The 26,714-nt window shown below is 41.3% G+C and overlaps 1 protein-coding gene across 3 annotated transcripts in view; it reads right to left on the bottom strand.

Moving 5' to 3' along the window:
• Positions 1 to 1,925: 1,925 nt before the first annotated feature.
• LOC105007895 (metal transporter CNNM4) overlaps positions 1,926 to 26,714 on the bottom strand; it is a 53,314-nt gene continuing 28,525 nt past the window's right edge. Inside the window, exons 3-8 of one of the 3 annotated variants that reach the window (XM_010866999.4) lie at positions 26,569 to 26,709; positions 24,431 to 24,600; positions 10,533 to 10,629; positions 8,396 to 8,458; positions 6,723 to 6,907; positions 1,926 to 6,488 (exon numbers count right to left, since the gene is read on the bottom strand). In XM_010866999.4, coding sequence (XP_010865301.1) covers positions 6,252 to 6,488; positions 6,723 to 6,907; positions 8,396 to 8,458; positions 10,533 to 10,629; positions 24,431 to 24,600; positions 26,569 to 26,709 — 893 coding nt within the window. In that variant the 3' untranslated portion in view covers positions 1,926 to 6,251. The other 2 variants (XM_010867000.4, XM_020052854.3) reach the window with 2 other exon arrangements.

Raw genomic sequence — 26,714 nt, 5'->3', positions numbered from 1 at the left:
ACCAATAAATTCATAAAAAATCCTACAATGTGATTTTCTGGATTTTCTTTCCTCATTTTGTCTCTCATAGTTGAAAGTTTACAGGCCTCTCTCCTCTTTTTAAGTGGGAGAACTTGCACAGTTGGTGGCTGATTAAATACTTTTTTGCCCCACTCTATAAAGCAGTATGTACATATCATTATTATTTAAGGTAAAAGCAGCCAGCAGGAATAGAGAACTTGAAAAAGCTTGTGTAATTCTGAAAATAATACTACTGGAGCCAATGCAAAGGCAGTAGTGTAAAGAGTAACTGAAAAGAGGAAGACAATAAATTGAGAAATTGTCTTGGGAAAGTTACAACTTGTAGAATAAAGATTTTGTTTGACCTGACACGAAATTGACATGACACCATCAAACCTCATTCATGATTCACGTGAGAACCAAACACGCAGAGATCATCTGTTCATCCACTCTGCGTCTCACAAAGACACAACAGATGGAACCAAGCAAGTTGGTCCAAGCTTGTCTCCTCTTCTAATGGCCCATGCAAGTCTCTTATTCTTATTGGCGTTCTTCAGTCGTGGTTTCTTGGCAGCAATTTTACCCCAAAAGCCTAGTGTATACAGTCTCCTCTGAACAGTTGATGTTGACATGTGTCTTTTACAATAACTCTGTGTTGCATTTATTCTGAGATGCCTCACATCCTCAATTGGCAGCTTCATTAAATAGTACCCACAAAACATCAGTCTCAACATCAACAGTGAAGAGGCGACTCCGGGAGGCTGGTCTTCTAGGCAGTTGTTCCTTTGTCCAGTGTCTGTTTACTTTTGCCCATCTTAATCTTTCCTTTTTATTTGCCAGTCTGAGATATGGCTTTTTTTATGCAACTCTGCCTATAAGGCCAGAATCCCAGAGTCGCCTCTTCACTGTTGACATTGAGACTGGTGTTTTGTGGGTACTATTTATTGTATTTTGTCCACTTGCTCAGTTGTGCATATGGGCCTCCCACTCCTCTTTCTATTCTGGTTAGAGACAGTTTGCACTGTTCTGTGTAGGTAGTTGTACACATCCTTGTATGCAATCTTCAGTTTCTTGGCAAGTGCCTTCTTTACTCAGAACAAGAATAGACTGACGAGTTTCAGAAGAAAGTTCTTTGTTTCTGGCCATTTTGGGCCTTGAATCGAACCCACAAATGCTGATTCTGAAGATACTGAACTAGTCTAAAGAAGATAGGTTTTATTGCTTCTTTAATCAACAATTTTCTGCAGAGCAAACAATCGCGAAAGGGTTTTCTAATGATCAATTTGCCTTTTAAAAGGATGTACTTGGATTAGCAAACAATAGGACTTTTGGTTGCTGATAATGGGCCTGTGCACATCTATATAGATATTCAATAAAAAATCAGCCATTTCCAGCTACAAATCATTTACAACATTCACAATGGAGACACTATTTCTGACCAATTTTATGTGCTTTTATTGGACATAGAATTTGCTTTTCTTTTCAAAAAACAAGGACATCTATTCCTTCAGCCATTTTTATGCTTTATTTGACAGGAAATTCTATAGTAATATTTGTGTAATAGTGGCTAAAACGACAGATTAAGCCCCAGGCCGTGTAAGGTTTGAGCCTTTACATTTTGAACTTCTTGCTTCACACCCATTGTATTGGTTAGCCGACTTTAATCACTGAAAGTAAAACACCACCATTGATTGTGAAACGATGACACCACATTTATGAGTAAAATAGTCATGAGTAAAATAGTTTATGGGAATTGTAATATTATCTATTTTTTATGAAAAAAAGTTTAATTTGACGGGATTGTATTTGCTTAAATTAGATTAAAAGTGAGGTTTCTGCTCACTCAAAGTAAGCAAGAACATCTATATACATTTCAGGATAGACAACTAAACAGAAAGCAGGAGCAAAAACACAAGGAGATTCAATAAACAAATATATCTCAGGTTTATTAATAGAGTAACTTTCTTCATTTTCAAAACATGTTAAGACAGTACTTATAAAGCAGTATGTACATATCATTATTATTTAAGGTAAAAGCAGCCAGCGGGAATAGACAACTTGTACATTTTTTGTAACCTGGCCCCAGATTTTGTCTGACCTGACAAGAAATTGACATGATGACACCAACATTTCTGGAACTAGACAACATGTTCACCCAATTTAAAAATAGGTTACACCATGGGCTATTCTCCCAAACAAAGTAAAGTCATTAATAATAATAATAATAATAATAATAATAATAATAGAGTGATAATAATGAGTGAGGAAAACAAAGTATTTTACCAGACACAACAGGTGGAAGGAGAGCATTATTTATGGCTGCAATGAAAAAGCTTGTGTAATTCTGAAAATAATACTACTGGAGATATTGCAAAGGCAGTAGTGTAAAGAGTCACTGAAAAGAGGACGATAATAAATTGAGAAATTGTCTTGGGAAAGTTACAACTTGTAGAATAAAGAAATCATTTGAGAAGTGTTTTTTGTAATTGGAAAAGTTTCACCTAAAACCGTAAATTCCTTAATCTGACAAGTCCTTATGGGTCTTACATCAGGCCACAAGTCACCTTTTTGCTAAAAGTTCTAGAAGTGTTTTAACTTGAGCTTGTTTATTCTGCATGTATGCTAAATTAAGCAAACATAAAATTAACTCTACTGCACAGACTACTTAATGCTATGTCACATCCTTGCTTGATTTAAGAAACACTTACTTTGAATCTTTGGACATGTAAGTTATGTGAAATTATTGTTGAAATGGCCACAGGATTTTGGTCTGGAAGTAGGCTACATTATCTGGTCAATCAAGTCAGCGCAATGTGTGGGAAATATGAAGAGATTTCTGTGGATGAAGATCAAAATGTTCCAACTAGCCCACTCCACACAAAGCACAAAGACTGAATCAATGTGCAAACTGTGATCAGTACAGGCACAGAGGTTTCTGGGTCTTTAACATAGTATATGCTTATTCTCTAAAGGTCAGAGACCATATGGATCCACAGCCAGTGTTTAATATTGCCATATAAAGCTTAACTGCCCAATTTCACCATGACTTAAAAACATGCTCAAGTGAGGCAAACATTCAGCCAAGGTCCAGTTTGACTAGAAAGAGTCCAGAGGCAGTCTAGGACTATTACAAGCAACTTCCTGTGTTATGTCTGCATAAGTAGAATTACTATACTATTTCATTAAGCCATGAAATGCCAAGTTTGAAAGTTAGTGATTTTGATGACGTGTGTGTGTGTGTGTGTGTGTGTGTGGGAGGGGGGGGGTGCCAATTTCACAACTGATCAACAAATTTCCTGGAATACATAGGTGAAAAGGGGATAAGTAGGAAATAGAACTCACCCCATGTATCTGTTATCTAAGATATTGAATAAATGGTTCACTGAATAGATAGAAGTCACAGTTGATACCAGACCAGACAAAGGAAATTATGAAAGTGGCAACTTTGGCAACTTGGTGAACCGACCAGGAATACTTCAATTCTAAAGTGCTTTTGTTTTCAACAGTCCAACATCAGTTTTTATATCAAAACTAGTGTAATAGACAGTGTCCTCCAAGGTATTAAGCATGAATGTTACTGTACATGTCATGCTAAAATGTATACTGGAAGTAATAATGCCTAGCTGCACTTAATACATAGGTTGGGCCCCCCAGAACTGTAGGTGGGTCATTGCAGATGGTATAGCAAAGAATGGACAGAACTCAGAGTTCTTAGAATACCTATTGACAAGGAATGAAGGCATAGTGTTCTGTGATACATCCCACAATATATTCACTGTAATGGCAATCAGCAGTTCATAAAACAACAATCACAGATTTACCCTTTAAATAGACAGCACCAATGCCACTTAACAGGATTTGTGTGCATTGGAATGTGGAGTCATTTGGTTTAAAAACTTTCTGCCTTGCAGGGATCAAATAGATTCAACACAATGATTACTCAGTTGGGGAAGGGTTCTGTTGGTTTCTGCTCAAACTCCGATCGTCACTAACCTGATTGAGCTGATCAGTAAGCTAATTATTATAATCCGGTGTCATAGAACCCAGTTGGGTGAGTCACCAGCCATCCTCGTATTTCATTAAATACTGATCATTGTTGTACCATATACTAAATTCAAATTAATAATTTGCTGATTGTCCCCTAGGCCACATTAAGATTCCCCACCATTCTCCTGAAAGTGTTAGAGATTGTATGGGGACACTTCTATGGATCTTTGTGTTGTTTGTACAGTTCCCAACATATCTGTAGACATTCAGGCCTCAACCTTCCTTTAAACAAGTGAAATAGTTCAACATACCGTATTAACTCCAAAACAAACCCATTTATAAAAAAAAAAAAAAAAGGGAAATGATTCAATTCATCAACATCCTCTGGATTCATCGTTACTCCATATCCCAATTAAAAACGAAAAAAAATACGTTGTAGACAAAGTGCTTGATAATTTCCCGTCAGGAAAACCAGTCCAGTTTTGGTTCTGTTAATTTAAACATGTTAATGTAAAGGAAGTGTGGGTAGGCCTACTGGCCCAGCGCAACAACATTACTTCAGACAAATGATCTATCAAAATGTTTATCTATTTTTGATCTACAAAACATTTGACTAGGAAATACATAGACATATGTGATTATTGGGGTCAATACTACCGATCTGGTAAAATTATATGTCACCTTGTTACTCAATCGATAAATCCCTAGGCAAATTTCTTTGACAGGTCTGGAAATCATTTTTAAATGTCAAACATGTACATCTTCAGGCGATGGGCAAGGGACTAGAGTAGGCTACCAACATTTATTTGAATACCACCACATTCAGCTGCTCCGTTTAGAAGAAATATCTTAATAAAAGACTGTATTTTCAATGAAAATGCTATATTATAAAACACAGGCAAAAGTATTTACATCAATGAGCAAAGAAATACACTCAAAACATAGGCCTATACAACTTCAATCATACAGAAAATAAATACAGTCATTTATTGATATCAATGTCTTTTACTGTCAGTACTGGATTTTGGTAACCGTTCCAAATGTGATCGTCATTTACCAAACAGGCAAAGACAAACCCTAAAGCTTTTAAGGGCCCAAAAACCTAATCCACCTCTTCTCATAAAAAGTAGGAAGTCTTTATCCACATTTTTACAATAACGTACCCTGCACATCTCCCACGTTTATAATCATATTGATTGTCTTAAACACAATCCATCAACAATGAATCAGTTGTCACCTGTGGGGAAAAAAGGCCTCTTTCTAAACGACTGGTTGTCTTCGGTTGTGGACATCACCACAAACCTCCAAGGGCAAGTCATAATGGTGAATAATCTACACGTTAGAATTAATATCCACAGATACAAAAAAAAAATCTCTTAGCATACATTGAATTAATAAATAGCATTATTCTCATTCAGTATAGCACTACATATTTGTAACATGACTTTGTTTTGTCTTTGACATGCTTGGCTGTGATTGGTCTTTGACTTAAGCTGTATGGTTAACACTGGGTTAAGGGAAATGGGTTGCTACACATGCGTCTATAGCAGTCAGCGGTGATTCTGTCTGTCTGCATGAGTTTTCCTGAGTTACGTGGCTTTACACTGGCGACAGAACAAGAGCAGAGGCAGCCGTAAGGGGAAGGACAAAACACCCAGACGGGCACGCCCACACACCCACGAACGCCCGCCCACACACGCACACGCACGCCTGATGAAACTAGTCCAGACCAAAACGTATCAACGTTTCATTAGTGTGCTGAACACATTCTCTCTAACAAACATGGGTACCTTCAACCATGAACTCAGCTTCTGACCCTGATGGCCCTTTTGATATAAAAAGGAGAAAAATAATCTATTGATCAATATAAAAACCACTTGTGTTGTTGATAAAACCAATGGTGGAGTGCAGGGACAAATATGAGGAGATAATATACAGGATACGGGGGAGGGAAACTCCTTCGTTAACCCCTTCAACCCTCTCTCCTCGTTAGACACTGTTCTACGATATTAAAGCAAAACGTGTGTTTTGGTCTCGGTCTAAAATATCCAACAGACACACATACTGCGTGCACAAACACACACTGACCCACACAATCGCATACAAACGCAGATTGACAGAGCCACATTGCACAGAAGTACATGGAAATGATGATTGGAAGTTGGTCATGGTCCACACACATGCACAGGCTCCAAAGTCCTTGCGTACGTGTGTATATATATATATATATATATACACACACATAATGAGCGTAGTTGCGTGTGTCATATGCTGTTGTCTTCCTGGTTGCGATGGTTCTGTGTCAGGCAGTTGCGCTCATTGAGGAGTGAGGTGGTCTCGTCCACCAGAAGTGGGGCGGTCTCTGGGGTCGGGTTGTCGGACGAGGAAAGGCAGTCCTGGGCAGCGCTACCGTCCAGGTGAGGATGGCTGCAGTCAGGCGACTGGGGCGAGGAGTCCACACGAGACGCCATCAGGCCGTTTTGGTACTGGGCCCGCGTGATCTGGGAGGGTGGAAGCCAGAGGATGAAAGGGAAGTGAAAAAAGAAGAGAGAAAAAGGAAGGAAAATAAATCCTTTTGTAAGCACCGCTTTCACTTCTACGTCAGTGAGCGGATCATTGTGGTGTGCGCGTGCGTGCGCATACATGCATGAATGCAGGCATGTGGTAGAAAGAGGTTGCATGAGTGTGTTAACCCCATCTTACACAATTTGCAGTTGCTGGACGGCCCTCCTTACCTTGACGAACTGCAGGTCTGTCAGAGCTCGCACGCAAAAGTCGGGAGTGTACGTTGGCGAGGGGGCGGAGAACTGAGCGTTGAGCTGGCTGCTGCTGCCGCTGGCCGAGAGCGACTCGGCGCGATCCGCAGCGCTCAGAGATGCTGTCCGGTTCAACCCACTGATGCGGGACGGCGAGCGGAACTCTGGAACACATGTGTGCATAGAAAGGACCGTTAGAGTGCGTTAGAGTGAGAAACGGGCGGGGGGGGGGGGGGGGGGCACAGACATACATACACAACGCACACAAATACAAAGCAGTGGCACACATAAAAATAAAAAAAACAGATACAACTGCAATGAAATGGGTAAGTTTCGTAATCATTTAATCAAACTGTATGGTCAAACCAGCCAAAGGCGCATTGTGTACATTATATGAGATGAATGAACAGTTAACGCAGTGGAGGGCATGCCAATATAATTGACAGAATGAGATGAGACATTATATGCTGAGTGACCTGCGGAAGGAACAAACAAATGCACGCACATCAAATTCATGTTAAAAAGATATCAACTCGCATGTTAAAATGAGAGGCTAGTTACTAGAAAGATAAATAGATCTGTTGACATCCGCAATGTTAGGTTCCCATCAAATAACAGACTATATGTGTAGGCATTTCATTTGCTGTTTGCCAGTGTAGTGTTGAAGGAGAGTCATGGCTTAGCAGAGCTGAACCACTGAACTTTTAATCCACTCGGTGAGCTATCAGCAGACAGACAACCAGCTTCAGGTTCCAGCATCAATTAGCCTGGCCCGTTTCGGCGGAACGGAGAAGGGGCAGCACCAGTCTTAGCCGTGGGTATGGCGATGCAAAGTCGCCAACTCCACCTGCAGTTCGCCTGGAGGCAAGTTATCACCCACCATTCTAACAAACTACTGGTAACAGCACAGTGCAGGCCAGGCAGATGCATTACCTTGTATTACCAGAAGGGGGCATATTTTCTCTTCCGGTGCTACAGAGTCCTACCATACATTTAGACATCCCAACATGTTATCTATCCCATTATGCCCTCAATTCAAGCATGGGCAGCACCATTAAGGCAAACTCCATTTTGAAGTAATCCCATTATGCTAAATCAATCAGTTGGTTTAAAAACTATGATTACTGCCACTTTTGGACCAGTATCAAGGCACACGTATGATTCCCTGATTGATTCCCTCTACTGACCTGGATTGGAATTGCATGGTCAACTGGGTGGGACTTAAGTTAGAAGTCCCACCCAGTTGACTACTTCAAAATGGTAAAAGTCCTAAAGGATGCCATCCAAGCTTACTGGAGCCTTTGCACGCCATAGTCACTACTATCTACCATCTCTCTATGATCTTCAACAAAGCTATTGAGAGTCAGCAGTTAGCATGAGACTGGTTTATAATTCAGGCAAAGGCTAGTTACAGAGGAAATTAAGGACAGCAAGCTTCCTGGAACTGTTAGCGCGTGTTAGCATCTATGATAGGTGATTGGCGATGGGGTTGTTTGTGCCACTGATGCTAATGATCCTGTACACTAATCACTGGTCACTACCATTCCATACAGTATGATAAAGTGGGGGGTGTTAGGGTCATGTTGTTCTCCGACCTCCTGGTGTTACATTGAACCCCCCCCCCCCCCGGGCCCAGACATGCCGGACATTACCTGGCAACCTGGAGAACAGAGAGAACCTCTTTAGAGAGAGGTGTCGAGGACGAGACGACACCACTGAGAGAGAGTTGGACAAAGGAGGACAGGAAAGCCAGAGAAATGGCAGAGGAGGGGAACGGGTAGAAACAAATGTAGACAGACGAGAGGAGCATGAGAAAACAGGGGCACAAGAGAGCGAGAGAGAGGTAGCAAGACAGGAGAGAGTCAGAGAGGTCTGGTTTTGAGTCAACAACGCAGGAAAAGTACATTTGAGAGACATTGACAGTTAACATGTAACACTGACGTGTCAGAGAAAAAGGGACCTGTCTGACTGGAGTTGAAGGTGTGTGCCCGGTTTATTCACAGATCAAAACAAGTCCGGAGAGAAGGAGAATTTGAAGACAGCTGGAGATGAAAAGGAAAGGAATGACAAATGCCTTTCTAATGAATTATTAGAGGCTAGCTTTCTGACAGTCTCTTTCTGTCTCTCTTTCACTCCCTGTCTTACTCAGGGTTCAACATTAAAGATGGCCCGCTTGCCCGGGGCCAGTAAGACCTAACGTCAGAGCAGTAGACAAAGGTTAGCTATTTAAATTCATAGATTCATATTAAAATGTTTGCTTGTCATCTTTGTCATTCTTCCCGCTTCAGTTTTCGCACTAAAATGAATCTGCAACGCTTCTTCTCCCCCTTTGGTGGTACAGTCCCAGTCTTTTTGACCAATAATATTGGATGGCTCGTCTGTTGTGACCAATCACAGTTTATAGTGCATTCTAGAGCAGGACCCAAGCATGGCATCGTATGAGGCAAAGCGAAACATGATCATTTTTGTTTTTGTGGAATAAAAGTTTCCACGGGACGAAAACAATAATGGCAAGAGACACAGACACATGTACTGCCCATCAGGCCGGTAAGGCAGGGTCATTTTTCAAGAGAACGAACAACTACCAAAAACATGCGCCTAAGTCCCTGCAGCATGTTGCCTGTATTGCAGCCAAACGTGTGAGATTTCGGAATGACATGTTAGATAGCGCATTGTACCACCATCATCAAAACACCAATGAGGGAATATCTTTGGGAAGAATGGTGTTTTTGCTTGAATATGTCACCCGCCTATATCTCTATCTTCTAGGTTTTAGAAAGAAGAGGAGGAAGAGGCAGAATAAAAAAACAGTGAACAGCGACATACAGATCAAACTAGACAGGTTTACAGTTTATCCTATAGTATACAGCTAACATGGTAAGACAGGCCAGTAGCAGACAAAACCGAGACACAGACAGAGAGAGCAAGAGAAGCAGACAGACAGAAAATGAGAATAAGAGACAGAAATAGAGTTTAGATTCCTTTAGAAGAAAAGGCTTTTCAGACACATTGCAGTGCATACACAACAGTGACCTCTATTGTCCTTCCCTACCCAAGCCCTTAACTGACATTTCAGGTATTGTGAAGCATAGGATTAAAGTGTATTTTCTCTGTAACCAATGCTGACAGTTCACCGGGCCAGCGGAAGATTACATCCCGTCACTGTGAAAGACACCCATCCAATCCTCTCGGATCTTGAGGGGCCAGTTCATGAGGTTGGAGCTGGAGGGGATTTGGGGAGTTGGGTCTAAAACCTTATGAGGATCATGTGAGTAGACTTTCTGAGGAATCAAGACCACCCTGTGCCAAAGCACAATTTTCTGAACCAAACTGAAGTAGAAATTCCTTTTCCGCAGGGAAAAGCTAGACATGATGGTGACCTTGGACGTGTACAGTTGTGGTTTATTATACAGTAAGTGTATGCTCTGTACTGACTAGCAGTACGGCAACTTCTCTGACCGGCAGAGCACAGTCTTTCTAATTTATGGCCACGAGATGTCAGCAGTGAGTTGTCTGAACGTAGCCACTAGACTATCCTATGATGTTGGGCAGGCTGGTATAAAGGAACGGGAATGTAGCTACAACAACTGCCATCACAGCTGAAGGAACATTCACAGACACAAAAAATCTGCTCATTCCAAAGGACATAACCCTGCTGGGATATAAAATGGTGTCACAGCAAATCAGCTAGATCTTCACTGTAATGTAAGACCATTAATGAATAGAGAACCAGAGGAAAAGGGAGGTAGAGGGAGAGATGTAAAGAGTACAGTGTAGTAGAGAACTCACCTAATGTGGGAGCACTAAGGGCCATGACACCGTAGAAGGAGAAGGGACCAGTCTCAAACTTCATGTTCTCGTTGCCGGCCTCCACCTCCACTCGACCCTGAGACACGTGGGAAGACAAAGACAACAGATAAAGGACAATCACCAAGAAGCGCCCGTTTTGTCCAGAGACATGGACAGGGTTGGACTGACCTCTAAATGTCAACGATGACACGTGCAATGCTCCTATCATGAGGGCGCATAAGATTTCGAGTCACATGTCCGCGGCGTGTCATTCGACTTTTCCGTGTACCATTTGACAGCCGCTTCCTGCAGGATCAAGCCCCGGTCACTCAAGCTGTGCAGTTCCTTATCGCTGTTGGATTCACTATGACTTTGCATGCTGCTCTGTTAGATCAAATACAATCAACCGACTATTGCAATCTCCCTCCCCCCAAAAAAATTTATGAATTGCTGTTTGATTATTGGCACCTATTTGATTATTGGCAGCTTGAATGGACAGACAGCCACACAGATTGATGTCTAGAGGCAGGCAAACAGACAGATGTCTAGAGGCAGGCAGGCAGACAGACAGATGACTAGAGGGCATAGTAGAGAGCCTCACCTAATGTGGGAGCACAGGTAATGTGGGAAACAGAAAAGCAGACAAATGGCCAAAGACAGCCCATTAGGACAGAGACAGACAGGTAGACAAACAGTAAAGGTAAAGAGATGGGACAGGCAGACAGTTAAAGGAAACAGACGAGACAGGCAGACAGTTAAAGGAAACAGACGAGACAGGCAGACAGACAGACAGACAGACAGACAGGAAGGGTAAACAGATGGGAAAGGCAGACAGACGGGACAGGAAGACAGTAAGGGCAAACGGACAGGCGGACAAACAGACAGCAATGGTAAACAGACGGGACAGGCAGACAGACAAGACAGTAAGGGTAAACAGATGGGACGGACAGAAAGTAAGGATAAACAGACGGGACAGACAGACAGATGGGAAAGGGACACAGACAGACAGGCAGTAAGGGTAAACAGATGGGACAGGCAGACAGTAAGGATAAACAGATGGGACAGGCAGAGAGACGGGACAGACAGATAGTAAGGGTAAACAGATGGGACAGGCAGACAGTAAGGATAAACAGATGGGACAGGCAGAGAGACGGGACAGACAGATAGTAAGGATAAACAGATGGGACAGGCAGAGAGACGGGACAGGCAAACAGTAAGGATAAACAGACGGGACAGGCAGACAGACAGTAAAAGTAAACAGACGGAACAGACAAACAAACAGACGGGACAGACAGACAGTAAGGATAAACAGATGGGACAGAGAGAGACAGGACAGGCAGATAAACAGACAGACAAGGGTAAACAGACGGGACAGACAGACAGTAAGGATAAACAGACAGGCAGAGAGACGGGACAGGCAGACAGAGAGACAGACAGTAAGGGTAAACAGACAGGACAGACAGACAGTAAGGGTAAACAGACGGGACAGACAGACAGTAAGGGTAAACAGACGGGACAGACAGACAGTAAGGGTAAACAGACGGGACAGACAGACAGTAAAAGTAAACAGACGGAACAGACAGACAGACAGTAAGGATAAACAGATGGGACAGACAGAGACAGGACAGGCAGACAGACAGAAGGACAGGAAGGATAAACAGATGGGACAGGCAGACAGACAGGACAGGCAGACAGTAAGGGTAAACAGATGGGACAGACAGAGCGACGGGACAGGCAGACAGACAGACAGACAGTAAGGGTAAACAGACCGGACAGACAGAGACACAGACAGACAGTAAGGGTAAACAGACGGGACAGGCAGACAGACAGTAAAAGTAAACAGACAGGACAGACAGACAGTAAAAGTAAACAGACGGGATAGAGAGTCAGTAAGGGTAAACAGACAGGACAGACAGACAGACAGTAAAAGTAAACAGATGGGACAGACAGACAGACAGACAGTTAAAGTAAACAGACGGAACAGACAGACAGTAAAAGTAAACACTCAGGACAAACAGAGAGTAAGGGTAAACAGACGAGACAGACAGAGTCCTTTGTGGTGTTGTTGTGACAGAGCTGGTGGAGGTCAGTACAAGGGGGTGCAGCAGGAGAGGAATGTGTGAACTGCAGCAACAACGCAGGCTAGTTAATCCACAACACCCCGATCGCCCAAACCCTCACCCGCCTTCCACACTACACAACGCTGACCCTGAATCTAACGGGACCAAGGGGGCGCGGAAAAAAGAATGGAAATAAAACAGAAGAGAAAACCTGGGGTTATTAATTAGAAAACAATTGTTTTGTTAATTACTTAAGAGCGGACATTTGGTTTTGAGTGTGTGTGGTCCTCTCCATTACTGCATGTCAAACCTAACAATTTTTTGGTGGCTGTCAGGGAATTTCATCGTTGTGCCACTGTGAAACTGGAGTGTCTTCCAATCAGGGTGTCTGTTCGCACATAAGCGGGTTTCAGAGTGACCGGCCCATGGCGCTATGCCCAGTTGGTTTAACTCCCATCCACAGACCCATCCTTGTGTCGACCAGGTTCACCTGTGGCACACTAAACCTAATCAGACCACTAAATGCTTAAAGACAACTTGAAAGCATCCGCTATACAGCAGTGATTCGAATTCCAATCTACAAGTTTTCAGTCATTTTTGCTGTCACTGGCAGCAGTGTTATTAACGGCGAGGAAGATTACATAAGTGTCCCTTCCAGACTAGGAGTTGACTGAGTAGTCCTTCCAACCACAGTGGCTGCCTTGGTAGAGCACAACGTTTCCCAGCCTGTCAATCTAGAGCAGCAGAGCAAGTCTGAAGCCAAGTCGGATCAGTCACTCTATTGCTGTGTTGTACAAAGTATTTTTGAAAGTGTTTGTCTGTGGTGTTTAAGGTGTGTCGGTTAGTGAAGTGTCTGACTAATCGTAGAAGTGTCAAGCAAGCTTACTGTGTGCAGGCAATCAGTTTACACGATTCGCAAATGGTTGCAAAACATAGTCCGGTGGTGTGAATCAAGGCTTGGTGGTGTGAATCAAGGCCCGATGGTGTAAATCGAGACCCGGCAATGTTAATTAAGGTTTGGTGGTGTAAATCGAGGCCCGGCGTTGTAAATTGAGGCCCGGCAGTGTAAATCAAGGTTTGGTGGTGTAAATCAAGGCCCGGCGGTGTAAATCAAGGTTTGGTGGTGTAAATCAAGGCCCGGCGGTGTAAATCAAGGTTTGGCAGTGTCATTCAAAACTAGTTTTTTTTACTTTTTTGCCCTTTTACTAAAATATAGAAAACAAACAACGCAGGAATAGCAGGAGTGGCCAAGCCAGAGACTGAACACGTCTGGAGACCTGAAAATGGCTTTGCAACAGCGTTCCCCATCCAACCTGACAGAGATTGAGAAGATCTGCAGAGAAAAATAAGAGAAACTGCCTAAATATAGGTGTGCCAAGATTGTAGCATCATACCCAAGAAGACTCAAGGCTGTAATTGCTGCAAAAATGTGATGAAAACTTAAGTAATTTAAGTATTTCCTATATTTTACAAATTTTTGCTTGGTGATTAATTGGGTATTGTGTGCAGAAGGATTAGGAAAAAATAAATGTTATCCATTTTAAAATCCAGCTGTAAAGTAACAAAATGTGGAAAAAGTAAAACACTTTCCGAATACACTGTATATGGGTAGATTAATAGCAAGGCATCTGCTATAGCCTGCTACATAAATGGATATACAGCCCTGGTAAAAATTATGAGCACCTTTTTCTTACCTTTCCTAAAAAGTTGAAAAGGAAGGTTTTGAGTGAGGAACAGAAGCGTTCAATTTGCAGTGGTCTCTTCATTTTAATCCTCCTGTTCCTCACTCAAAACCTTCCTTTTCGACTTTTTTGGAAAGTAAAGAAAAAGGTGCAATGGTCTCCTAATTATTTCCGGAGCTGTATATACCTTTTGAGTAGATAGTGAATATAAAACGTCTACACACCCCTGTTAAAATGCCAGGTTTTTGAGATGTAAAAGAATGTGACAAAGATAAATCATGTCAGAAACTTTTCCACTTTTAATGTGACCTATAATGTGAACAATTCAATTGAAAAACAAACTGAAATCTTTGAGGGGGAAAAATGAAAACCTTACAATAACCTGGTTGCATAAGTGTGCACACCCTCATAACTGGGGATGTGGCTGTGTTCAGAATTAACCAATCACATTCAAACTCATGTTAAATAGAAGTTATTACATACGTCCCATCATTTAAAGTGACTCTGGTTAATCACAAATAAAGTTCAGTGTTCTAGTAGGATTTTCCTGACATTTTCTTAGTTGCATCTCAGAGCAAAAGCCATAGTCCGCAGAGAGAAAGATATCAGTCAGGAGAAGGGTACAAAATTTCCAAAGCATTAGATATACCATGGAACACAGTGAAGACAGTCATCATCAAGTGGAAGAAATATGGCACAGAGACATCACAAAAAACTGGACATCCCTCCAAAATTGATGAAAAGACAAGAAGAAAACTGGTCACCAAGAGGCCCACATCAACATTAAAGGAACTGCAGGAATGTATGGCAATTACTGGCTGTGTGCTACATGTGACAACAATCTCCCGTATTCTTCATATGAATGGGCTATGGGGTAGGATGGCAAGACGGAAGCCTTTTCTTACAAAGAAATACATCCAAGCCCAGCTGAAGTTTGCAAAAACAAACATCAAGTCCCCCAAAAGCACATTGGAAATTGTGTTATGGCCTGATGAAACCAAGGTTGAACTTCTGAAAGAAGAATGGAAATAAAACAGAAGAGAAAACCTGGGGTTATTAATTAATTAGCCGGGCTTGGAAAATGTGTTATGGCCTGATGAAACCAAGGTTGAACTTCTGGCCATAATTCCAAAAGGTATGTTTGGCGCAAAAACAACACTGCACATCACCCAAAGAACACCATACACACAGTGAAGCATGGTAAGGGCAGCATCATGCTTTGGGGCTGTTTTTCTTCAGATGGAACCGGGGCCTTAGTCAGGGTGGATTGAATTATGAACAGTTCCAAATACCAGGCAATTTTGACACAAAACCTTCAGGCGTCCGTTTGAAAGATGAAAATGAAGAGGAGGTTCACTTTCAGCATGACAACGACGCAAAGCACACATCCAAATCCACAAAAGCATGGCTTCACCAGAAGAAGATTAACGTTTTGGAATGGCCCAGACCTGAATCCAATTAAACATCTGTGGGGTGATCTGAAGAGGGCTGTGCATAGGAGATGTCCTTGCAATCTGACAGATTTGGAGCGCTTTTGTAAAGAAAAGTGGGCAAATATTGCCACGTCAAGATGTGCCATGCTATTGGACTCCTACCCAAAAAGACTGTGTGCTGTAATAAAATCAAAAGGTACTTCAACAAAGTATTAGTTTAAGGGTGTGCACACTTATGCAACCAGGTTATTGTGAGTTTTTACTTATTTTATTTTCCCGCCTCAAAGATTTCAGTTTGTTTTCAATTGAATTGTTCACATTATAGGTCACATTAAAGGTGGAAAAAGTTCTGACATGATTTATCTTTGTCTCATTCTTTTACATCACAGGAACCTGGCATTTTAACAGGGGTGTGTAAACTTTTTACATCCACTGTAAATGGTCAAAAACTTGCATTTCAGACAATAAATTACCTTTCTAAAATAAGAGAAAAATCATAAAAAAGCCTACTGACCCTAAACACAGGAAATATATTTTCATTTCATATATGTTTGAATGGACCGAGACAGTGGAAAGAACTGGATAATTTTTGCTAACAGTAGGCCAGATTGAAGCCTATGCTGCGATAGTACGTGTACTGGGCAAAGTGCAGGACCACCCTGGGTCTCAATATGCAACCACTCTGTCAAATTAGTCACAAAAATGCTCTGACAAAGAAAATGTTTGTGCCGTGTGTCTAAATTTAAATATAGCTCAGGAAAAAATTAAGAGACCACTGCAAAATTATCAGTTTCTCTGGTTTTACTATTAGTTATGTGTTTGAGTAAAATGAACATTTTTGTTTGATTCTATAAACTACTGACAAACAGAAATATTGTAATTTAGAGTATTTATTTGTAGAAAACAACTAGTCAAAATAACCAAAAAAATATGCTGTTTTCAGACCTCAAATAATGCTAAGAAAATAAATTCATATTAATTTTTCAACAACAAAATACTAATGTTTTACTTAGGAAGAGATCAGAAATCAATATTTGGTGCAATAACCCCGGTTATTCATCACAGCTTTCATGCGTCTTGGCATGCTCTCCACCAGTCTGTCACATTGCAGTTGGGTGACTTTATGCCACTCCTGGCACAACATTTCAATTAAACTTGGCTTTGTTTGTTGGCTTGTGACCATCCATCTTCCTCTTGATCAAATTCCAGAGGTTTTAAATAGGGTTCAGGTCTTGAGATTGGGATGGCCATGACAGGGTCTTGATCTGGTGGTCCACCATCCACACCTTGATAAAACTTGTCTGTGTGGCATGGAGCATTGTCTTGCTGTTGGCTCTTCTTTGCTTCTCATTGATGAAGGGCCTTTTGCACAACTTCAGCCCTGCCTATAGGAGCCTGTTTTGAACCATCCTCGCCGTGCACTTCACCCCAGCTGCTGTTTGCCATTTTTTTGTAGGTCACTCGATGTCATCCTATGGTTGTTGAGTGACATTCGAATGAGTTGACGGTCATCTCGGTCAGTGGACTGTCGTTTTTACCCTCTGCCAGTCTGTAGCTTTGTTGTCCCCAATGTCTGTTGCTTGACCTTGTTCTTATGAACTGCTGTCTTTGAAATTTTCAGGATGGAAGCAACCTGACGCTCACTGTATCCTTCTGCCAGTAAAGCCAGAACTGAACCCTTCTTATCCGCACTCAAAGATTTTCTTTTCAACTCTTTTGTCATGTTGAATAGTTATTTTTTTAATTCAAATTACCTTTGAGGTACTTCTTGCAATGTTTTTGACATCCAGCTGGTCCTATTGCAAAAATGATATTGATGACCACAGCAGTGGTCTTTATTACTTTCCTCGTTATATTAGATTTGGTTTAGGTAATCACCTAATAAAGTACCTCATTAAGTAAAATGAGGTGTGCCTGTTTTGGAATTTAACAGACACTGGAATGGAATGGCTGCCATACATGTAGAGATACTGATTAAAGAAAAATGTGGAATTGTATACATTCTTTCCAGGGATGCATATATACAGAATGTTCATGTGAACTACTGATTATTGCCTCCTGCAGGTCTCTCTGTCTGAACAGAAACATGCCACTGGATCCATAAGCAGCAGTATGCAGAGAAACAGAATAGCTTGTGAGATGTGCTTCAGAGGACACGTTTTGAAATCTTCCACTCACTTAAACCGGACGTTGAGTTGCTGGAGCGAGCAAAGGCCACCATTGAGAACTGGACATTGCAAAATTGTTATGGGAGAAAAATGTCTAAATATTATGACTTCTATGAAATAATATATTAAACCAATGTTTGAATAATTAAATAATGTGTGGACCCGGTCTTGATTGCCGCTGACCAAAGTCTGAAAACCCCTACAATAAAATATTATACAAAATGGGCCTGTAAGAAAAGTATGAAAATGTACACACTCACTATTATTAGTAATTAGTCTGTGCAGGAATGCTTGCTGGTTGGGGCATATCCCTCATGAAAAATGGCCACTGATGACATTGACATTAAAAAAAAAAAGCATTGGCCAATATTTTTCTTAGGCCGGCAGTCTTCAAAGGAATAAGGCCATGCTTTGTCATTCCCAGGCAGAAAAAGCATTTGAGAAATGCTGGACTAGATGACAGCCAGGTTGTTGATAACTAACAGTGATACATCTATATTGACAGGGTTCATCGAAGTACATTCAGTTCACATATGAATATAAGACTGAGTTACGCGTGTCGCACAGGGAGGCATCCAAGTTCAGAATTTGACCTATTAATCAGAGAACGGAAGTCTGTGCTAGCCTTGTGTGTGTGTTTTTTCAGGAACAAAATTCACTTACAATATCCTGAAATAACATGACTTTATCTACTCAAAATGCTTTGGTGGCCTCATTGCTAAGGTTTTGAATTTGGTGTTGGGATTACGAGTTAAGGTTAGGCATACAGCTAAGTAAATTCAGGTTACGGCTAGGGAAAATAGGTTTTTGAATGGGGTGTCATGAAAACATGGTTCATGCAAGCCTATGGGTGCAGTTGGATCAGGGTGTTTACGTTTGTATGATTAATTAACCTAGTGTAAATACACTCTTATCCACAGCAGCTAACAGGAGTGACACAGCTTCAGTGTCCTGAATAAGGGAACCACAGATGTTTCCAGCATTTTGGTTCTGGAATTCAAACTACAAATCTCCGCTGATTTATCTGAATCTGATGAGAGATCTGATCTGGTATCCTACTGGGGTACAACAATACGTAGTTGACCATTGGATCCCGAGTCGTTTTATGCACGGGGCCCCGGGTCTCAGGTTGATTTGATACTGTGTGAAACACCAATCTAAAATAAGACAATATCGTGATTATAACAAAATATAATTCACATTTTCGACGCTTTGCAGTTGGTCCAGTACAGGTTATTTAACAATCTCTCAACACTGCATGTCAGCCTTGTCTGATTTGAGCTCAGGTTATTGCTCCATGGCATTAAGCTCTGGATAGCCAATTGTTAGCCAGACCCAATTTTATAACAATTTCACTGAAACTTTATGACTGGAAACTATTTCAATAGAAGGCGTGGTGGTTAGGCTTATATAAGACTGTTGAAAAGGAATTGGAAAGATGTATTATTTGCAATCGCAATGGATATAAACAGGAATAACAGCTCTGCAGCTCTGTAGAGTACTTCAGAATTAAACCAGCCTACTCCCAGACATCACACATTTTTATAGAAATACTGTAATGTAAATGTAATGTTACAGTAGAAACAGTTTTTTTTTTAAATACTGTAATGTACAGGTAATGTTACAGTAGAAATACAGTTTTTATAGAAATACAGGTAATGTTTACTCAATTCATTGCAGATGCTCGGCAAGTTCTTACCAAATCAGATACCCCCCTCTTTGTTTTAAAATCAAAAAAATCTACTGCCCCTCCTTACAAACGACTCCTCAACAGTAAGACAACCAGATGACCCTGTCCATGTCTGGCTTTTCGTCCCTATTGGATGAAAACCTAGTACAAATGATTTTTGCGACTTTCATTAAATGTAAATTTTTATGGAAAGCAGTTACTACCCTTCACATATTCTGAACACTTCATGACTTCAAGACTGAGAAAATGTATTCAAAATAGCTTTTTAAGTCTCATAGTTGAAAGTTAGTTGATGGGAAAATATGGCAATGTTTTTCCCCATTTCCCAAAATAGTTTCTGTTTTGGGAGATAAAAGGTATTCATCAGACACTGTCAATTTGCTGCTTCCTGCTTGCAAGCAATGTGAAACGAAGCCAGGAGATAAAGATCATGGGACCATGATTCCGTGAATATTTAAGAGTTTGTGCGGGGCTGCAACAGAAGCCTACACAGCCTGTAGCTCTCCATGAACAGGGTCGATTCACGCTTCTGTTTGTGCATCCTGTGCCTGAGTGGCAGGACTCACCTGCATCACCCCCAGTGTCAAGGTGTGCGCGCTAAGCCCTCAGAGCCACCATAGGTGTCGGAGCTCTCCGTTTGTTAATAACTTATGACCCCTTTTCCTAGGGGTCAGCACACATGCAAGTATTTGTTCAGCCGTTCCTGGAAACCCTCTGTTATCACTGTTCCAACACCAATAATCTTTTCAAAATTGCATATTCCATGTCAAAGCGTTGTTCTCGTGCACATGTGACTGTATGATGAAATCAGAGGGCTGTATGAAATAATAGATTATTTATTACTCAGTGAGGCTGTCCTTCAAATACGGCTGCAAGTAATGTGAGTAGCGCGCACACACCCTTTTCTCCGGCCTCACCAAAATACAATTCCTTGGAAACATTAGGTGCATTACTCAACGTTTTGGGATCCGAATAGCAGCATTTTGGTAAGACAACAATACATACAGTTCTCACACAGCATTCCTTAAATGTTGGCATTCCAAACAATAAAAATGTAATGGAAACGTGTGTGGGAAAGATCATTTGGCTAATACTACAAATGTCCATAACTGACCTCCAGGGAAACTAGCTGGCATTTAGGTTAGAATCTGTATGTACTTCAATGTTGAGGTCAAAATCTGAGAATGATGCTTCCATTCAGATCAAGCACAATATATGTTAGACCTCAATATGTCATCGTCACCAATCCGTTGCTTTATAACTAGAAGCCAAACTGCCGTGAAAACTATTTGCCCCGTCTGTGGTTTTGTATTTTTCAGATTCTACCTGGTCAGGTATTTCTGTGGGTTGTAGTAATAGGTAGTCACCGAGATAAAATAACAAAGCTAGGTGTTTGTTGAATTCCATTGGTGTGCTGTAACGTTATCAAGTCAAATCTTCAGGTGTTAAAAAAATATTTAACTCAATGAAAGCGATTAGGGTCAGACTGAATTCCTTGGTGAAAATTCAGTCCTGATGTGAGGCAGCCCTGCCCAAAATAAAATGTACTAACTGACCTTGTCATCAGCTTCAAGATGTCAGCACATAAGTTCCAAAGCCACATCAATGCTACAATTGTCATGGAAAATCAAGTCCACAACGACTAAAACAAATGCACTTCAACTCAGGAACTTGTGAATCCTATAGACTTTAATGAAAATCATAAAAAAATGACAGTCATCAAAGCCAGGTCCTTCTGCAGATACACCCCCAAACTTCTAAGACAGGACTATGGCTTTTTATACAAAACCTTTACACATCACGCCATCTGACCATCCTTTTTGGGAATCCCCTAGGGCGGGGCTCACCTCTTGTTCTCTGTCTCTTCCTGAGTGTCTTTAATTAAAACCACTAACTCATAATAACCTTATGGTTCATATTTGGGTCACACTTCCAATGAACTCAAAAAGGCCATAAATTACAGGGTCATAAATGTCTGGACACAGGATGATGCTCTATTGAGGAGCCCACTCATGATGGCTCTCAGGACAGGATACACACATCATGATGATCATACACCCTCTGAGAGCTCATTGTCTGTGTGTGTGGGTGGATTACATCATTCCAGAACTCATTGTCTGTGTGTCTGGATTGCACATTACTATTTTTCTTAAAGCGAGTGATTATGCATGCATATTGATATATTCATAAAGTGTGTGATTATATATGCAGTTTACAGAAAATTCCCTAACACAACCAAAATACATGTCTGAATAAAGCCATGTCTACAGTTACACAGCCATTTCTAAGACTCTGGGGCTCAACGAAACAACAGCCAGAGCCATAATATCCAAATCGAGACAGCCTGGGACAGTAGTGAATCTTCCCAGGAGTGGCCATCCTGCTAATATCTCTAAGATCAAGGGGTATAATAATCCAGCAAGTCACAAAGTCCCCCTTAACAACATCTAGGGATCTTCAAGGCTTTCTCGCCTGATGATGATGACACCATTAGTGTCATCCACACTGATGGCGTAGATGACAGTGGCAGACACATCCACGCCTACTTCATGGAGTGTGCTCATAATTGTCAGACAACAGTTGTTTTTTTCTCAATTATGGTGAGCATTCACCCACTCCAGAGTTCTTCTAGTCCTTTCCATCTTATTAAGGATTTAGCTAATTTTAGTTTTTTTGACAACTATTTGGTCCTCATGTTGACAGACAGCAAACGTAGACAAACACAAAGCCAAACACAAAGCCTGCAAGACTAAACATTGACAGTTCTCCTACGTTGTGATGGACCACAACTGACTAACCAGGAACCGGACAAGCCAATTCCTCCATAACCTTTGGTGCACTGAAAGGGGGAACTGTGTATTAAACAGTATTGTAATTTCTACATGGTGAAACCAACATGTAAACAAATTGCTAGCTGAGAATATACACTTTAACCTCATAGTAAACACTTGAGTACCAATCCAAATGTTTGTATCCTCACTTTCCCAATGGCTCACTGATGGCACAGTATTTACTTATTATTTGTAGAACAGAAAATGTGCAGGAAAGCAAATGTGTGGGATTATTTGTAGGGATTATAATAGGGTACATACAAAAAAACAAACTTTCCACTCATACGCATCCTCCTCTCCTTCGGCCTCCTTCCACCCCCTCCCCCGCAGTCACACCGAGGGATAAATATTTGTGCGATGACAACATCCGGGAAGCGCATTACTGACTGTCTGAGAGAGCGAGCTGCGTCACCGACTGACAAACAAACAAACCAAAAATAGGGCCTAGGTTATGGTCGGTGCCAGGAAGGGCACACGTGCAGACCCGACCGCGGTGGAACGGGGTGGAGGGACAGTCAAATTGACTGATTACCCATTTACCCATGTTATGACCGTATGTGACTCCCCAGCCTCTCAACCGGCAGTCTGACAAACACAGCCCCCCCACACGCACACATCCACACGCATACAAGCGCACCCAAGCAGCCCGAAGCCGATGACAACCAAGTCACTCGCCCGTGACGCCACACAACATAATAAGACCACAGGCACAGGTTGGCGCGTGGTCAATGCGTCTAAAGAAACGGTTCCAAGAAATCGACCCAATTTGTTTGTTCAGTCTTCTGTCCTTTCTATCCTTTTACGGGTGGTTGGGGTGGGGGGTGGTAAAACGTTTTCCAAAGGACTGTTCGCTTTGGCAAACAACTTCCATTTCAATTCTATTGTTGACGGTCTCGGCTCCAAGGATTATTCCACTTGTGGGGTCTCCTATGTACCATTATGATGAATGCTGGGGACGACTAACAGGCAGATCCCAACAATCCCTGTATTACTGGCACTGGTTAATGACTGTTTGGGGACCTTAATGCCGTAACTGAGTGACTTATGGGAAAACTGTGGGGAGAATGTGTGTACAGAGTTGGGTTGAGGTTAGCTCATACGCTGGGGTTAGTGTATTGATACGCTGACAGTTCGACAACTGGGGGACTACGTTGTAGGGAGAATTAAGGTGTAGGTGGGATCCCAAAGCTAGATTTCTCGACCGCCGTTGACAGGATGGGTCTTTGGGCTGTGGGGTTGATTTAGCTTTATCAACCCAGTGGACTCAGGGCTGTCAGATTCCAGCAGGAAACTGAAATGAACTTATTTTAATTGTTGTGCATATGTTATTGTTTTTCAACAACTAATGTTGTGTAAATGCACTGAAAACATATCAGGAAGATCCCAAATACAACTACAATGTAAAATAAGCTAGAGGATTTGGAATTTTTATGATACATCAATCTTCTGACATAAGATTCAAGTCAGTTAGTAGACCCTTTTATACAGATCTACTTAGAGGAGAAATTAAGGTTAAGGCCACAACAAAAGGTTTGTTGCCTTGTTGCCTGCGGGAGTTGAAAGAGCATTTTTTAAATTATTGACTCTAAACAAAAACACTAAAATCTGTAAAAAAAATTTAAATACGCTTTTAAAACCATTCTAGACGTGGCAGGGAAACGTAATCCGTTTAGCAGGAGTGACCTAAAACATGATCACCTTTTTCAGTGGGAAAGTAAACAGGCCCCTGTAAACGGGGGAAGCCCTGAGGACCTCAAGGGGGGGTCCCACACAGACATCTGAGGTATCAGGTACAACGGCTAGCAAGGGTGTCGCCATGTTGAGTCGTCAATTTGCCCCCAGATGAAGAGGACAGCAGTCAGCGCAATACCATCATTTTCAACCAGAATTAATCGGTTAGTTGTTTTTATATTTTTCCAGGCTGGAAAAATAACATAACAGGAAGAGAAACACTGCAGATGGGGGAAAAGCAATATCCTACAGACCAGTTTGAGGAGCCAGTGAACTAGCTATGTTTACACTGATAGGCCTTACCTGTAAGATGAGTATGAAGTAGTCGACAGGCTTCCCTTTCTGGTAGATGTAGTGTTGAGGACTGCGTTTGTCACTATCGTTGAACTTGATCTCCTGAATGACGTCCGTGTGTCTCAGAATCCGCAACAGAACCTTGTCGGAGATTTGGGGCGGGCTGAACAATGTCACTTCTGTAAGACAGGGAAATATAGTTTTTTCGAGATCTGTTGTAGTAATCCCTTGTAAATGTTGGTTTTAAAGGCCGGGAAGGTTGAATACTGTGCAAGGAGTGTGTAGACTTACAATCCACTGAACATTTAGAAAGGCAAAGAGAGACAAAGAGAATAAATGGACAGATGGAAAAAAGAGCTATAATACCTTTTGCCTTAATACTATGCAACTGTGTGATGAAATGTACACTACCGGGCCATGTTTTAAGGTCACTTCTTGTTGTCGAAAAAGAAGAACATTTTATGTCCATTAAAATAATATCAAAGTGATTGAAATACAGTGGAGATATTGTTAACTGTAAACGACTACTGTAGCTGGAAATGGCAGATTTTTTATGGAAAACCTACATAGGCGTACAGAGGTCCATTATCAGCAACCATCAGTCCTGTGTTCCAATGGGACATTGTGTTTGCTAATCCAAGATTATAAAAGGCATTATGATCAATAGAAAACCCTTTTGCAATTATGTTAGTACAGCTACAAACTGACTCCGGGATGCTGGCCTTCTAGGTAGAGTTGCGAAGAAAAGGCCATATCTCAGACTAGCCAATAAAAAGAAAAGATTGAGATGGGAAAAATAACACAGACACTGGACAGAGGAAAAAAAAAATCTGGTTAGAGCCAGTTTGTGCTGTTCTGTTAAGGGTGTAGTACACAATGCTGTACAAGATCTTCAGTTTCTTGGCAACATTTCTTCTGAAACTCATCAGTCCATTCTTGTTCTGAGAATAGACTGATGAGTTTTGGAAGTAAGTTCTTTGTTTCTGGACATTTTGAGCCTGTAATCAAACCCACAATTGCTGTCGCTCTAATTTTGTCTCTGTACGCCACCACAATGGATTTGAAATGAAACAACCAAGATGCAATTGAAGTGCAGACTCCGCTTTAATTCAAGGGGTTGAACAAAAATATTGTACGAAATGTTTAGGAATTGAACATTTTTTTGCTTAATTGATGAAGAAATAACGAAGAAATATATATATTATATATTAAATAGCTGTAATTCCTAAACCCTTCTCTAGTTCGGATATGTATACCCTCAAATTAAAGCTGAGAGACTGCACTTTAAACCCATATTGATTATTTAACTGTAACTTCAATATATTTTGGTAGACAGACAAAATAACAAATCTTGTGTCCAATTATTTCCGGAACTAACTGTAGATATTCCATTAAAAAAATCAGCTGTTTCCAGTTACAATAGTCAATTACAACATTAAGAATGTCTACACAGTATTTCTGATGAATTTGATGTTATTTTAATGGACACAAAATGTGCTTTTTTTTTTTCCAAAAACAAGGACATTTCTAAGTGACTCCATAACATCTGAATGGTATTGTAGCATAATCTATGTTTTGCAAAACTACTTTTAGCACTACCAAGGGACTATCTGCATGATCTACTATATTTAGCAATAGAAATGGACAACACTAATAAAGTTGTACTGAAACCTGGTTTGGACAGCTACTTTGACATTACCATGGGACTTGAACACTGGAGACTTGGGACTTGACCTCGGGGCTCAGCAACTCGATTACATCAGTGCAATACTGTGACAGTGAGTGCAGTGGCAAAGAGACATGTAGAAGCAGACAGGCAGTCATGCGTTCACAGTGCCCTCTCTGTTTGGTTTTTATATTCTGACGTTGTTTTACTCCTTACAGCAGACCGTATGACTAATGGCGCAGGCACTACAGCACAACAGATAACTACAAGAACTAAGCATCTACACATCCAGAGAGATGTACAGCGGTCAGTGCACACATATTTGTATACTTCACAGTTCTTTTTTCCTACATACATTTTTACTACATGCAATCGCATTCGGAAATTAACCCACAATCTTTTGGGGGTTTTGGGCCAGGTTCGGATGTTGACATCCCCAATGCATCGTTGCTCTATCAGAAAGGGGGTCACATGTACTAACCTGTTGCCAGGAAGCGGTGAGCGGCCAATAGAAGCTGAGGGGAGATTTTGACTTTGCATTCGCTTTCGCTCTGTTTGAAGGCAGAGAAGTCCCTCTTGTTTTTGTTGGGCGCCACCTTCTTCCTGTTTCTGCTATTGTCAGCTGGG

Source organism: Esox lucius, chromosome 13 (genome assembly GCF_011004845.1).
Source record: "Esox lucius isolate fEsoLuc1 chromosome 13, fEsoLuc1.pri, whole genome shotgun sequence".
Taxonomy (NCBI): Eukaryota; Metazoa; Chordata; class Actinopteri; order Esociformes; family Esocidae; genus Esox; species Esox lucius.
Note: the sequence above shows the minus strand (reverse complement) of the source record. Positions and strands in the feature narration are given on the sequence as shown.